The sequence below is a fragment of the Diadema setosum genome, chromosome 13 (genome assembly GCF_964275005.1).
Source record: "Diadema setosum chromosome 13, eeDiaSeto1, whole genome shotgun sequence".
Lineage (NCBI taxonomy): Eukaryota > Metazoa > Echinodermata > Echinoidea > Diadematoida > Diadematidae > Diadema > Diadema setosum.
Window position 1 is genome coordinate 8,842,274 of NC_092697.1, and position 13,022 is coordinate 8,855,295.

Below are 13,022 nucleotides of genomic sequence, written 5' to 3' on the forward strand. Positions count from 1 at the left end.
GTTCTAAGACCGCAAAATGTCCCGCTAGTTTGAACTTCGGGCTGATGAAGACATGCCTAATTTGTAAAGTGACTGAAAAACTTCAGAATTATGTGTTATTAAAAATCTCTTGTGATTTTGTTGAATGTTTTGGCAACTTTTCACCTTCACCCTAAACCACAACAGAGGTGTCCTGAAAATGTCATCAAAATCCAATTCTGATGCTTTGAGTGATACAGCAATGAGAGACATATAAACGAGCAAATGCTAGCAGAAACATTATCCTCTTTGGTGGACATAAAACATGTATTTTGTCAATTTTTCTGAAGTTTGAATGTACGCAGCATACCTAAAGTTATGACACATAGGCCTACTATTCAAAATTACGTGTAACCAATTCCAGGACATGGTAACCTGGTGGCCTGTGTGAGGATTTCAGAATTCAGTTTAGAATGGGTTAAATACGTAACACTGTCATTCTGTCCACATGACGTAACACTCAGAGTACACATACATGTACATGTATACCGAGTCTCCCAGTTAAAGCAGATATCGACACTGAGGGGAAATGTTTTGTGTGGCTGAAAATCGCTCCATACTGTCCTAATGAACAAAAGGATGCCATTGCTCCACTGTCCTATTTACCACACTATTATTAAAACTGACGATTTGTTCGAGTTGTTTTTTTTTTTGTTTTTTTTGTTTTTTTTTTGGGGGGGGTGGTCCACAGCTACTTTGTTTGATCACTGATCTGAAAACTTTGCTGCTCTAGTAAACTAGATCACCTTGAAGTCAAAAGTGCTCCTCTTCCTTTGCTATAGATCCGGGAAAACATGCAGAAAATATCATCTGTTCACAAGCTTCACTAATTAGGTTTCTTCTTTTTTTTCTTTTTCTCCGGCAGTAGGCCAGACAAATTGGTGTAAAGTTTTTCTTTGTCTGCAAGAAATTTGGCTGCTCTGCAATCAGTTTATGATTATGAACTGCCTTCAACCAAATCTGTCTGTACCTCCACTTTGGCTGATACTGTAAAACGTGGAATGTTCGCGTGCATTTTAATTTCGCAAATTTTGCGAGAGCCAAGATTGGCAAAATTAAAATGCACGCAAAAGTTCTTGTTTATACTATATGCTTTGAATGTTAAGAGAAAACTCACGAAAATTTCATGCTGTGAAAAAGGCCATTGGCTCCAATTCGTGAAAATTTCATGCCGCAAAAACATTGTGTTTTACAGTACCGTATAACATTTTGTACAGTGTAAAACTGTACATTGTAAGATTTGCACATTTCAGTTTCCAGTGTGGTATGCACACCCCTGGAATAGAAAGTTGTATGATAGAGATGATACAGTGGAAATAATGTGCTGGTTCACAATAGAGCCTGTCTAGAAAGTGGCTACACGAGTCTGGAACGCTCATGGATCATATTTCACTCTCCTATAAATATACACACATGCATCATGTACAAAGTGTATCCTCAATTTCACCTTCGTTGCACAAGCATTATGACTTCAAGATGATAGGATTAAATGAATATGACTTTTCTTAGTCAGAATTCCACTTCTTCAAAATGTACACATACACTCACTAGAATAACTTTCCCTCGGCTTCTACGTATCAAAGTGGGGTCAGCAGCTGCATGTGAACTTAAAATGTGACCTGGATACCATTTCTTAATGCTCTCTGCTCCCATCGGATGCACATAAATCACATAAAGGACCTATACACAGAGCACACTAATAGGCAGAACTATGCATGAAGACCACAGAAGCAAGGAAAGCAGCCAATACATATAATAGCATACAAGGGTTAAGAGGATTCAGTTTACATGGCATCCAAACCAACCCACTTATCATGACACTTAGCCCTTTCACGTTAGGAAGAAGACGAAGAATAATTATTTGTAATCAAATCAGATTAGACATGTCAAATCCTGTGGGGCAATCGTATTACACTGTATCAAGAATACATAATAAATGATTCAACCAACAAAAAGGTTGGCAAATTAGTATCAACTTTTCATAGATAATATATGTACACATAATGATTTATCAATGTTTATCTCATTATGCGTCTGGACCTCTCGCATCAAGATGAAAAATCTTGAGAGGGGTAATTACTAACTTTCACTGCCTTCTACGATTGTATATTGACCTTGCTGCAACAGTCTTCAGAAAGGTGACTGCCGGTATACTGCAAGTTCGCTGGAGAATCCCTCCCGAAACCCTGAGCTTGTCACGGCACTGGCCAATCAATGCTGGGGAACGGTGTGAGAAGCACCCTCTCAACCCCAACTACACAAATGGAGCAATTTTAATGTGATATAGATAGGATTATCAAATGAGGGCTGGAGAGGTCCAACAGGGTGGGAATGAAAACCAAGACACCACATGGATGAGAGCCATGGACGTTCATGATATGGCAGTACACCTTAATCAACTGCAGCAGTAGTACACCTTCGAGTACCGATAGCTCGTGATGATCTCATATTATAACTGTACATGTAGGCCTACATACAGAATTACATTTGTAAAAGTGGTTTTATTTAGTCGTGTTCGACCAACTCTGGTACAACTACCCTTGTAACATACAGTTGTAGATGAGAAGATGTATGTGCACATCAAGAGAAGCTACATAATAATACTGGTACAAGTACATTGTACAAGTACTGTCAAAGTGTACTATAGCTATTACAGGGCTCAACATTAACTTTTATTTTTTGGTGGCCCGATGGGGCCATCAAAATGATCAATTTCAAATTTTTGGTGGCCCGAAAAAAAAACAACAATAGAAAACATTAAAAGTTCCGATTTTTTTTTTAATGAATCACACACTCACTGCATGCATTTATGCATTTCCGGCGCAAAAAGTTACGAATTTATTGACATACTTTTCAAAAAATTTTGGTGGCCAGAGGCGGGCCACCAAATTTGCCCTTTTTTAAAATTTGGTGGCCCGACTTTCATTTTTGGTTGCCCCGGGCCACCGTTAGTGTCAAGCCCTGGCTATTAACACTTCCACCCCAGATAGTGTAGTGTACAACTCCCTGGTCCCCATGGTTCATACAGTCAGTCCATGTGCCCGTTCACCTTGATATGAAACTCCCAAACATCTCTCCATTTCCTCTGATGATCTAAATTTCTTTTGTCTTTGCTGGGTTTTTACTGTTCTTGTTTCAGTTGGGAAGGAAGGGGAGTAGACTCTCTCCTTTCCTCTGGTGCTGGTCCTGATTCAATTCTATCAATAACTGGAGACACTGGTACGCAACATGCAACAGGACTGCTGAGAGCAAATTTTGTTTGATGCAAGACAGAAGCAGATGACCCTCACACACAGGATTAATACAGGAATATAGAGTGTGTCAATAAACTCAGACTTGAATACCTCCCTGCCCAACATGATTTTTTATCATCTATTTTATGTTCCTGATTCTTTTCTCGCTTAAGAGTGGCATTTAGGAAAATTTACCACAGATTCCAAGCATTTTTTGTGTTTTGTTTTTACAACTGAATTTCTGTTTTGGGTTTTGTTGGTGTTTTTAGTTTTTGTTTGTTTTTGTTTTTGTTTATCCTGGGAGCTATTGAAAGCTATTGCCTCCTGTCTGCATGTAACAAAAGACAGTAAAAAACTCACACAGTTACAGTCATTTATGACAAAGCTACCACCAATATTGCATTTGATCTCTTAAGCATGCAATGGTTATTAATGTATCTAGTGTATACTGTAAATCCAGAAATGTTTGTATACATTTCACTTTGCGAATTTCGCAAGAGTCAAAATGCAAATATGGACTACTCTTTATGTTCGTCATACAGGTCTTTCTATTACTATAACATCACAAAGTGTTGTATGCCTTCCTGTTATTTAGCAATGGTAGCAACAAAACTATAAATAGTTGTATTCATCAAGTTTGAATAAATATTCTGATTTTGCTCTACAAACAGCATTCACAAATAAATCCCGCAATGGTGGTAATTTCTTCTGAAACTCAAAGTTTTGCGGATCTGTTTTCTAGATTTCATTGAACTTATTCCTGACGAGTTCTGCTTAATAGCCACAGGTTGCGATCTAAGTGAGCAAGAAAAAAAGCTGTCTCCAGCATTCACGAAAATTCTGTTGCTTGTTCGTTTGTCATTTCACTAATCCATTTGTTTCTTTTTATAAACATGATCTAAAATTCCAAGTTAAAAATGGCACAAACAAAAATTTAGAATAGAAGCTACACCTGTATACTACATTTGTATGGTACCTGGCAGAAGAAGATTACCCATGGTATATATTATACATGTAGTGCCACTATAAGCTTATGTACACAATATCATCTGCCACTCACCCCAAAAACATAACTTTTCACTTTGTCAATCACAGGCATACAGTACCAGTCGTCATGTGCAATCATCAACATCAAATGTACAAGTGTAGACATTAATACAAGTACAATCTCTGTAGCAGCGGGCTCCACTGGGCAGTTGATAATGATGTTGCATAACAACTGTGATGAGAGGACTCACATACAGGGTGTATGTTGCAGGTGTGGAGCCAAATTACAAGCTCTGAACCGCATTGGGCACATCATGTAGGCCATATGCTACCACACATCTGGCAGAATGTCAGAAATGTCGAGTTCTACACTGAGATATTGTCTAGAGTCAAACTGGTTTGGGCCAGTGCATTATGACATCACCGTTTAACTCGGTCGTCTCGTGGGAACAAAAATCCAACCCTAACTCACCATGACACACACTTTCAGACGCTTATCACAGGTTCCCCTTGTGCTACTGATTGTGCACACCTTAAAGTCCTTACATATTGAATACAATATTTGTCTCATGGACACACATTGTGATTGTGCAATTGCTTGCTCTTGTTACAATTCATAAGCACGCAAATATCAAGACACAAGTGCAAGTCGCTCCTTTAACAGTGCAGAGTCAACTTCAAAGACTAGTATTTAGTACTACGACATACACTATCTTTTTACAGTTTATGCCTTCTGAAGATATGTCAAATGATTATAATGGATGGCTTTATTTCATGCAATACAATGGACTTATACTGTCACTGCCTGGTATTTTGTATTATATATTTTATCTCCTATGGCGACCAGGGATGACATGTCATAGCGCTTTGCATCCAGTGGAAAAGGCGCTCTATAAATGTCTATTTGAATATTATTATTATCATTTATACAAGGGAATATATTCCCTGGTATTCCATTCATATTCTATCTCAATGTATCTTCTCAAGTAACCAAGAGCTAAATCAATGTAAAATTTACAAATTATATGGCAAGTTGAATGAAGTCGGTTGAGAAATGCAGTTCTGAGAGCACACACTGAGAGCACACACACTGACACAGACAGACAGATAAACAGAGGCTGACATACATGTATGCATGCAGGCAATTTCTTTCTCAAAAGACATCTTTCAACTTTCCATATTTGTGGACTACCTACATCATTTTTGTACAGTAAGTAGTCAGTATATGTATAGCTCTCGAGCTCTCTCTAACTTGACCGAAAGATCGGTCTGTATCTGGTCATCGGGGATATGTTCGCAGAAACGTGACGTGTCTGGCTTCACAGATCCCCTCCTGTACCGATAACATCAACAAAATAAAAGACTCCTCCAGACAGATGGATCTTTCTGTCTATCTCTAAAAACATGTCGCATAGATGGCAAACTTAGGTTTCAGATAACGCAGGCAGTGCAAAACACACCACAATATTGCTTGTGAAGAGGGAGTTGTTTTGAGCAACGACACGGGAGTTGTTCTGAGCAACGACACGAAAGTCCGCGTCAATATCAATACCAAAGCAAAGTGTCCAAGGTTCAACCTCCCGTGCCAAAATTTGACCACACGCAAAAGACATATAGGGCCTAGGCCTAGGTTTTACATGTAGCAGGCGGTCAAATTTTGGACGGCGTTACGGTCGAATTATGGATGGCTTGCTTTTACACAAGTGACTGGAAAAGTTAGGCAAATTATTGTTTTTAAGTATTTCCTGTGATTTTGGTTTAATTTGGTTAATAAGGTAAAATTTGAGATATCCAGAATTGACATGGATATGCATATGTGGAAATAAATTAAATTTACATCAGCATCTAGGATCTATGCGACTATGGATATTTCAACTTTTTAAATGTATTTTAGTTTACTGTGACTGTGTCTGTGCAAATTGCAGTAAGTTCTTGAATAATCTAAACAAAAAGATTAAAACCTACTTTGTCTGGAGATAATGTAGGCGACGGCAAGCCAGAGCACAGGAGGTGAACTGGACTGAGGATCCAACAATTTCTTGTTGTCAAATGTTGACTTCGTCCAATTCGACTTGTGTTGTAAATTGTCTCAACATTAAATGAATTTCACAGAATTTGAGATGGGACATGGAACTGTAATTTCAAGTAAAATGTAACATACCTTTTTACGTTCTGTTCCCCGTTTGGAATTCTCTTCAGCTTCTTCTTTTTCAGAATCTTAACGGCTCTCCTGCACAAGGTCTCGGAGTCTAGGACCTCCTTCACCTTTCCGTACGAGCCCTCGCCCAACGCATCGCCCATCAGGTACTTCCCCACCATTTTCGCACGCTTCTTCCGAGGCTGGTAAACAATATCCGCCGAGTCCACTCGGTGTATGAAAACGTGCATATCGTCATCGTCGCCGAAGAATGAGAAGTGGTCATTTTGAGCCCAGTGAGGCGGAATATGGTTGGGCGTATCCTGGTCTAGACACCTTTCTATCATTTCCGCATCTACCATCGTATTTTTCTGCAGTGTTCTCAAGGATTAAGAACAGAGCAATTTGACGAAATTTCGAGATTCATTTGGAATCCTCCGCTAGAACCTTCCATGCGCGATAACTTACCGAGACTTGTATACACGAGCGCGGATCGCCATGTTGTTTATAGGTTTACTTAGTCACGTGACTTTCAGGCTGTGCGCATTAGGTCAAAGTGTATCGGTCAATGAGCTGATAATATTCGCACGTTCTTTCGTCATAGTTTGAGTAGAGAGGCATATAGTCTTAATTTTCAACAGAAGTTTTAGTTACTTCAGTCCATATTTCTTTCTCTATCTTTTGATATCAGGGTAATTAAAAGAAGAACTGAGAAAACATGATATTTCACACGTATGCTTGTCTAACGTTAAGGAGAATCTGATCAATGTCGATAAACATTTACAGCATTTGTAAATTTAAGTTTTGTCTTTTGTCATTTGAAGACTACCTAAATATAAGCTCAATTTAGTTAACGATAAGATTTTAGCATTACTTTTGATGTATGGAAAATGAGGGGTGTCTTTGACTATGGCCATTTAATATGAAAAGAGATATTATATGTGGAACCAGTACAAGAGTATATTATATGTAGACTAGTTTTGGCCCTGTAGCGTACTGTGACATGGTCCCAGCGAAGAGCAGGCGCCCTCCCTTTGTTTACATTTTACTTCCCCGTTTTTCGACGGTACACGTGTTGAAGGCCGCACGTGCCAAGGTCTGGCTGGAACTCGAAGGTGTTGAATAGCTGGTCGCATCGCATAGCCCTGGGCGGACCAGGCTACCAGGCTATTCTAGGGTTGCGCACGCTGTATACGAGTTATGAATCATTTTAGTCGTTCTTCCCGTGGCTTTTTCTTCTGTCTTACGGCGATTATTTTTCATTTCTTCAGGGGACGTTCTGCAGACCCGTATAGAATTCGTGCAATGGTGCATGGGTTACTCGAGGGCTTCAATGGCCGCGACCAAGCGACAGAGTCCAGGGAATTTCACCCTTGACGACAAAACTTCGCACAGGAGTCCTGCTGAGTTTTGCATTGGGTTGTGTATTGTACTTGTAGGAATGTAGTGGGCGAAAGGCGTGATTTTACTTCCACTTTAAGTAGCCATGCTGTGTTCAGTGTACAAACTGTACGTGATTTAAAGAAAATAAATGAGCATGCTTGGGTATTTCCCAAATTATAATTGGGGGAATGCCATGAAGGATTTACTCGTTTCCGTAACGAATATTTGAAGTCCATGTTGCAATGTCTACTATGCTTCGATAGCATAGTTTGAGTATAATACATAACCACAGCATGGAGCTAATGCGTACAGCAGATCTTCAGTCATGTTCGTATTTTCTCTATGCACTTCGTTAACATTGTGCGGGCAAACAATGGTAAAGCGGAAGTGCGAGCTAAAGTTTGTGCCGTACCTTTTGTTACCGCAGGGAGGTAGTTGGAAGGCTTTCTTCCCGACCTCCCTGCCCTGGTTACCGTAACTAGGTCAATTACGTAAGCGTCGCGCAAACGGGGACCGACAATACCGCGTGTGACCAAGCTGGGTCGGGAGATATCATGGTGCCACCTCCCTGGTTAACTCGTCATGAGATTTGAAAACCATTCCATAGAATTATACTACACCTGCGCAAAGCATCTGCAAACTGTGATATGCTTTCTATTTATTGACCACGTAACTTTATTATTGGGGATGACTCCATTTTCGCAAACGATGTTAATGGCCCTTTTCAAGTGGATATAAGGAACCCCCTTCATGAAAGGCTCTCACATTTTAACTTCGTCTCGGAAGTTTCTAAATAGTGTGAAATTCTGCCCCGAGTAGGCCTATAGTGGGCCTCTTTCCTGAACGTCACACTCCACTGGGTTGTTTTATTTCTAAGCATAGCATTTGATGCGAAAATGTGTATACATTGTATTCCCTACATATATTGCTATTCGGTGAGATATCAAAGTAATTCCAAATTCCTAAGAATGTAAGGGATGGCAGGTCCTACAGAGCTCCGCTTTATTTATCACAGTATGGAAATTTATTGAAAATTGTGAAATGGTCAGAAAGAACCTTAAGGGCAATTATGTTATCAATGGACTTGTATTGATTGTGTCCAATGCATGTATTACTGTTTCATGAAAACGCTGTGGAAACTTTGACATCCCAGTACTTTCTCAAATATTGTGTCCTAATATTATGTGCATGAAATTTCTATACAGTTCTTTTCTTCATTCTAAAGCAACTACATGTATATGAGGAATGAATTGATTAGCAAAGTGAAATTTTAGCATGCACAGTTATACGACGACAGCTAGGTACTTTTATAGTATAACTAATGTAATTTGAGATAACAGTAATACAGTGTATGGGGGGGGGCATGTGTAGGGCAATACACAGACGGGAGCTTTTCTCCGTTTATAACAGATCTCCCACATATTCTGTTATCCTCATCTATTCTTGAATGATCCTGGCCTATCTCATTTCTTCGGCTTTCTTTGCATTCTACGTTTATTTCTTATAATTCACTTCCCTGCATCAATGCGTATCTCCTCGAACATCATAAACAAATTAATATTCAACGATGGTATATCTGATAAAAAAAAATGAGAATCTATATGATGCGCAAACTCCACCTGGATGATGCCTGAGGCGCAGCGATTTTATAACAACTCAAGAAGAATGGAGATTGACGGCGAGAGGATAAACCCTCTTTAACACAAGGCAGGAGTATGTGCCTCGAAGCATCTCTTGACAGATTTAACAGATAATCAATGGAGAAGTTCAATACAAGGGGATTGGCTCTTCATTAAAAAGGTGGGGGGAGGGGCACAATGCACCCCACCCCAGCGAAGTTGCGTGTATACCTCATGAAATCGGTGGTCGAGTATGTATACAGATCGTGCAGAGAAACATCATGTCGTATCAACCAAAATAATATCATACTGTCAGGTGCACGGTAATACCGTGCAAAATGATGATGATGATGATGATGATGATGATGATGATGCTGATGATGATCATGATGATATGATGATGATTATTATTATTATTATCATTATTATTATTATTATTATTATTATTATTATCATCATCATCATCATCATTATATCATTTACTTCATTTATTTGTTTATTTATTTAGTTATTATTCATTTATTTATTTATTTATTTATTTATTTATTTATTTACTTGGTAATTCAACATGAAATACAAATAGAGAGTTATATTACATAATATAAGGAATGTGGTGATTCTAGGTGCATAACGCTGGTTGCCAGGGGAGGAAAAGGCAAACTTAATCACCGAGGCTCGAGCCGACCAGTGCATGCACCCAGAATCAGCTATATCGATGTAAAAAAAATAAAAAAATAAAAATAAAAAAAGCAAACAACAATATTGAATAATATTAAACAAAAGCAATGCGCACTTTTCAAGTACAAATAAATACATAATAATGGTAATGAGGACACAATGAAAGTATATACGCACCCAAAGTTCAGATGGAATCTGGAATTCGACATTACACATATTATGAAGATACTTTGATACTGAATTTCAAAAGCTTTTCTCTCTGGCATTGTCTCCCTTCTTTCAAAAAGAAAAAAAGTCTCGTGAAGTTAGGAGGAGAAGAAGAATAAGAATGAGCGCACAGCTGCTTTGCAATTTTTTCCCATGAAAAAGCACGTTTGTTTATTATGCAAACTGGAATATAAATCTCATTCCACTTTTTTCTCGGAAGTTCTTCACCACAGGCAAGCATTAATGAGGTAGACTCGCTCTCTCTATTGTACATGCAGACAAACCTGATGGATGAGAAAAGAACCAAAGGCACAAAGCAGATATACAGATGGAACTAGCAACTGAGTATAATTATTACGCCCCCTGATGTAACAGAATCAACCAATATGAACACACCCCTCGTCTGAGAAATTCGTAGCTAAATAGAAACTCCAGATCATGTTCAAAGTTGGACGAGTACACTCAAACAAACAAACAAAAATAGTATGTTTGGAAACATCGAAATGAGACACGTGAAAGTTTACAAATAAGATTTTATTACAATATACGTAGTTACTGAGTTGCTAATCTGTTTTTCTCTCTTTCTTCTCTCTGTGATAGTAACTATGGAGCAAAAGTACATCAACCTCTTCCCCCTCGGAAATCATGACTGCCGAATCATTACAGTATTATGCACAACTTGATAAGAAGAATACATAAACCCATTCCTTCTACTTCCAGTATCCACGGGGACGTTTCAGTCATAATTTTTGTGCGATAGTACACATGTGTGGATGTAGTATAGATGTACACAAATGGTCATAAAGATATGATCCATATTTGTATTATGCTAGAATAATGTGAAAAGACAAAAGAGATATGAATTATGATATATGATAGATCTTGATTATTCCAGGGCCTATATTATTTGTGATAGGAATTATGATGTTTTATGTCTGCATATTTCCACATTATTTTCTCTCCTCATACCTCTCTAGATGAATTCATTTTTTTTTTCATTTTCTTATTCATTATAATAGCATGTAATTATAATATCATCATTCATCTCATATTTCATCTCATATATCACAATTTGTGTTTACATTATAAATCATGTACTATAATCTAGAATTTACATTTCTTTTGTTTTTTATATTTCTATATAAGAATAATAGAATTATGAATAATTTCTGACGTATACGTATACACTTCATATACTTCTCCCATGAGATTTTTGAGACGTTTATACACGTAGACTGTGACCAGTATTATTGTTTGGTATTTGTTTTTAAGCTCTGTTGAAGCCTACTACTCCTTATTTCTTGGGGGGGGGGGTCATGAAATTTGTACTGATCAGAGGGGTGTGCGATTTTGGGTGCTGTTCGTTATTCCGAAGGTTCGATATTCCGAAGGTTCGTTATTCCGAAGGTTCGTTAATCCGAAACACACAAATTTCCTATACCTAGAGGTATTTGTGGCGTTATTCCGAAGGTTCGTTATTCCGAAGATTTGTTCATCCGAAAATGAAATTCGGAAAAACGAACCTTTGGAATAACGAATCTTCGGACTGAAGAGCCTTCGGAATAACGAACCTTCGGAATAACGAACTGTAACCTGCGATTTTATCCTCATCACAAACTTGATCATGGTGCATATATTACCAGAGGCAAGATTAATGAGGCTTTGAATCGAGTAATATACTATAGTAGTAGCATCGGTCAGAGGCATTTCGAAACGGGCACAAGTTGATTTATGCGTCATATTCAATATTTATCGTTAGGATGTGACACTTTTACTCTGGTGTTAAAGGAGACCTCCGGATGATTTTCAAATGTTTACATTTGAACATATATAAATTAGTTATACTGGGTACAGAGTTTCAGGATTTATAATGATTGGGATGAAAAATAAAATGTTTTCGAAGTTTATAACAAATTGCAATGAACAAGGATGATGATATGGCAGCCTCACCATAAGAATGCATGAGATGTGGCTCAAGGAAGCAGCACAAAAGAAGAAGACATGCATAGATTACACACAGGTGAGCTTGCAAGCATGCGGTATTGTAATGGAATGACACTGCTACATTTCTGAGATATGTGAGGCTCCTATGTCATCATCTTTGTCCAGTGTAATTTGTTAAAGGTTTTTGAAAGTACTGTTTCTCTGCTCAAGAACCCCAATAAATTCTACAAATCTATACATGAAGCTGTTGATTTATGTACTACATGATGTGAAATTATGAAAATCGTCCGGAATGCCCCTTTAAAACTTTCCTACATTCAATCCAGAAGTTAAAAACTCGACCCATTCACGGGCTGCGAGACAAAATACCATGGTAATACTGTCATTTCTCACATTGAATTGTTGTGGGACGTTTTGTGTGTATCATCTCGACGTTTACTTGATATTTTCTTTTAGGTATAGAATGTAATTTTACACCAATATTTTTAATGGATTATTAGGCATAAATGATAAATGAACCTGATGCTTGGGTGCTTGGAGGGAGGGGGGTCTTGATGACCTGGCTGGGAGGATGGGGAGGGGATATCTTATAGGTCAAGTTCTCGAAAAATGTATACCACTATTGGTTTGTATATCATTATTTTTTAATTGAATCTTATTTTTAGATATTAGTTTATAACTATAATTTATATTTTGTCATGTATGTGTACACCCTGTAATCAACTTTGTAGATTTGTGTTACGAAAACTATTTACGCTAACTCTTCACTTCGTTGATGTAGTGTAACAAATCTTGATGTTCTTGTTTGCTGTTATT

The 13,022-nt window shown here is 38.0% G+C and overlaps 1 protein-coding gene across 1 annotated transcript in view; it reads right to left on the bottom strand.

Annotated features, from left to right (window-relative positions):
- Positions 1-6,780, bottom strand: part of LOC140236942 (serine/threonine-protein kinase STK11-like) — a 76,937-nt gene extending 70,157 nt beyond the window's left edge. Inside the window, exon 1 of the mRNA XM_072316882.1 lies at positions 6,400-6,780. Within this exon, the coding sequence (XP_072172983.1) occupies positions 6,400-6,737 (338 nt within the window). The 5' untranslated portion in view covers positions 6,738-6,780. The remainder of the gene's footprint in view (positions 1-6,399) is intronic.
- Positions 6,781-13,022: the final 6,242 nt, after the last annotated feature.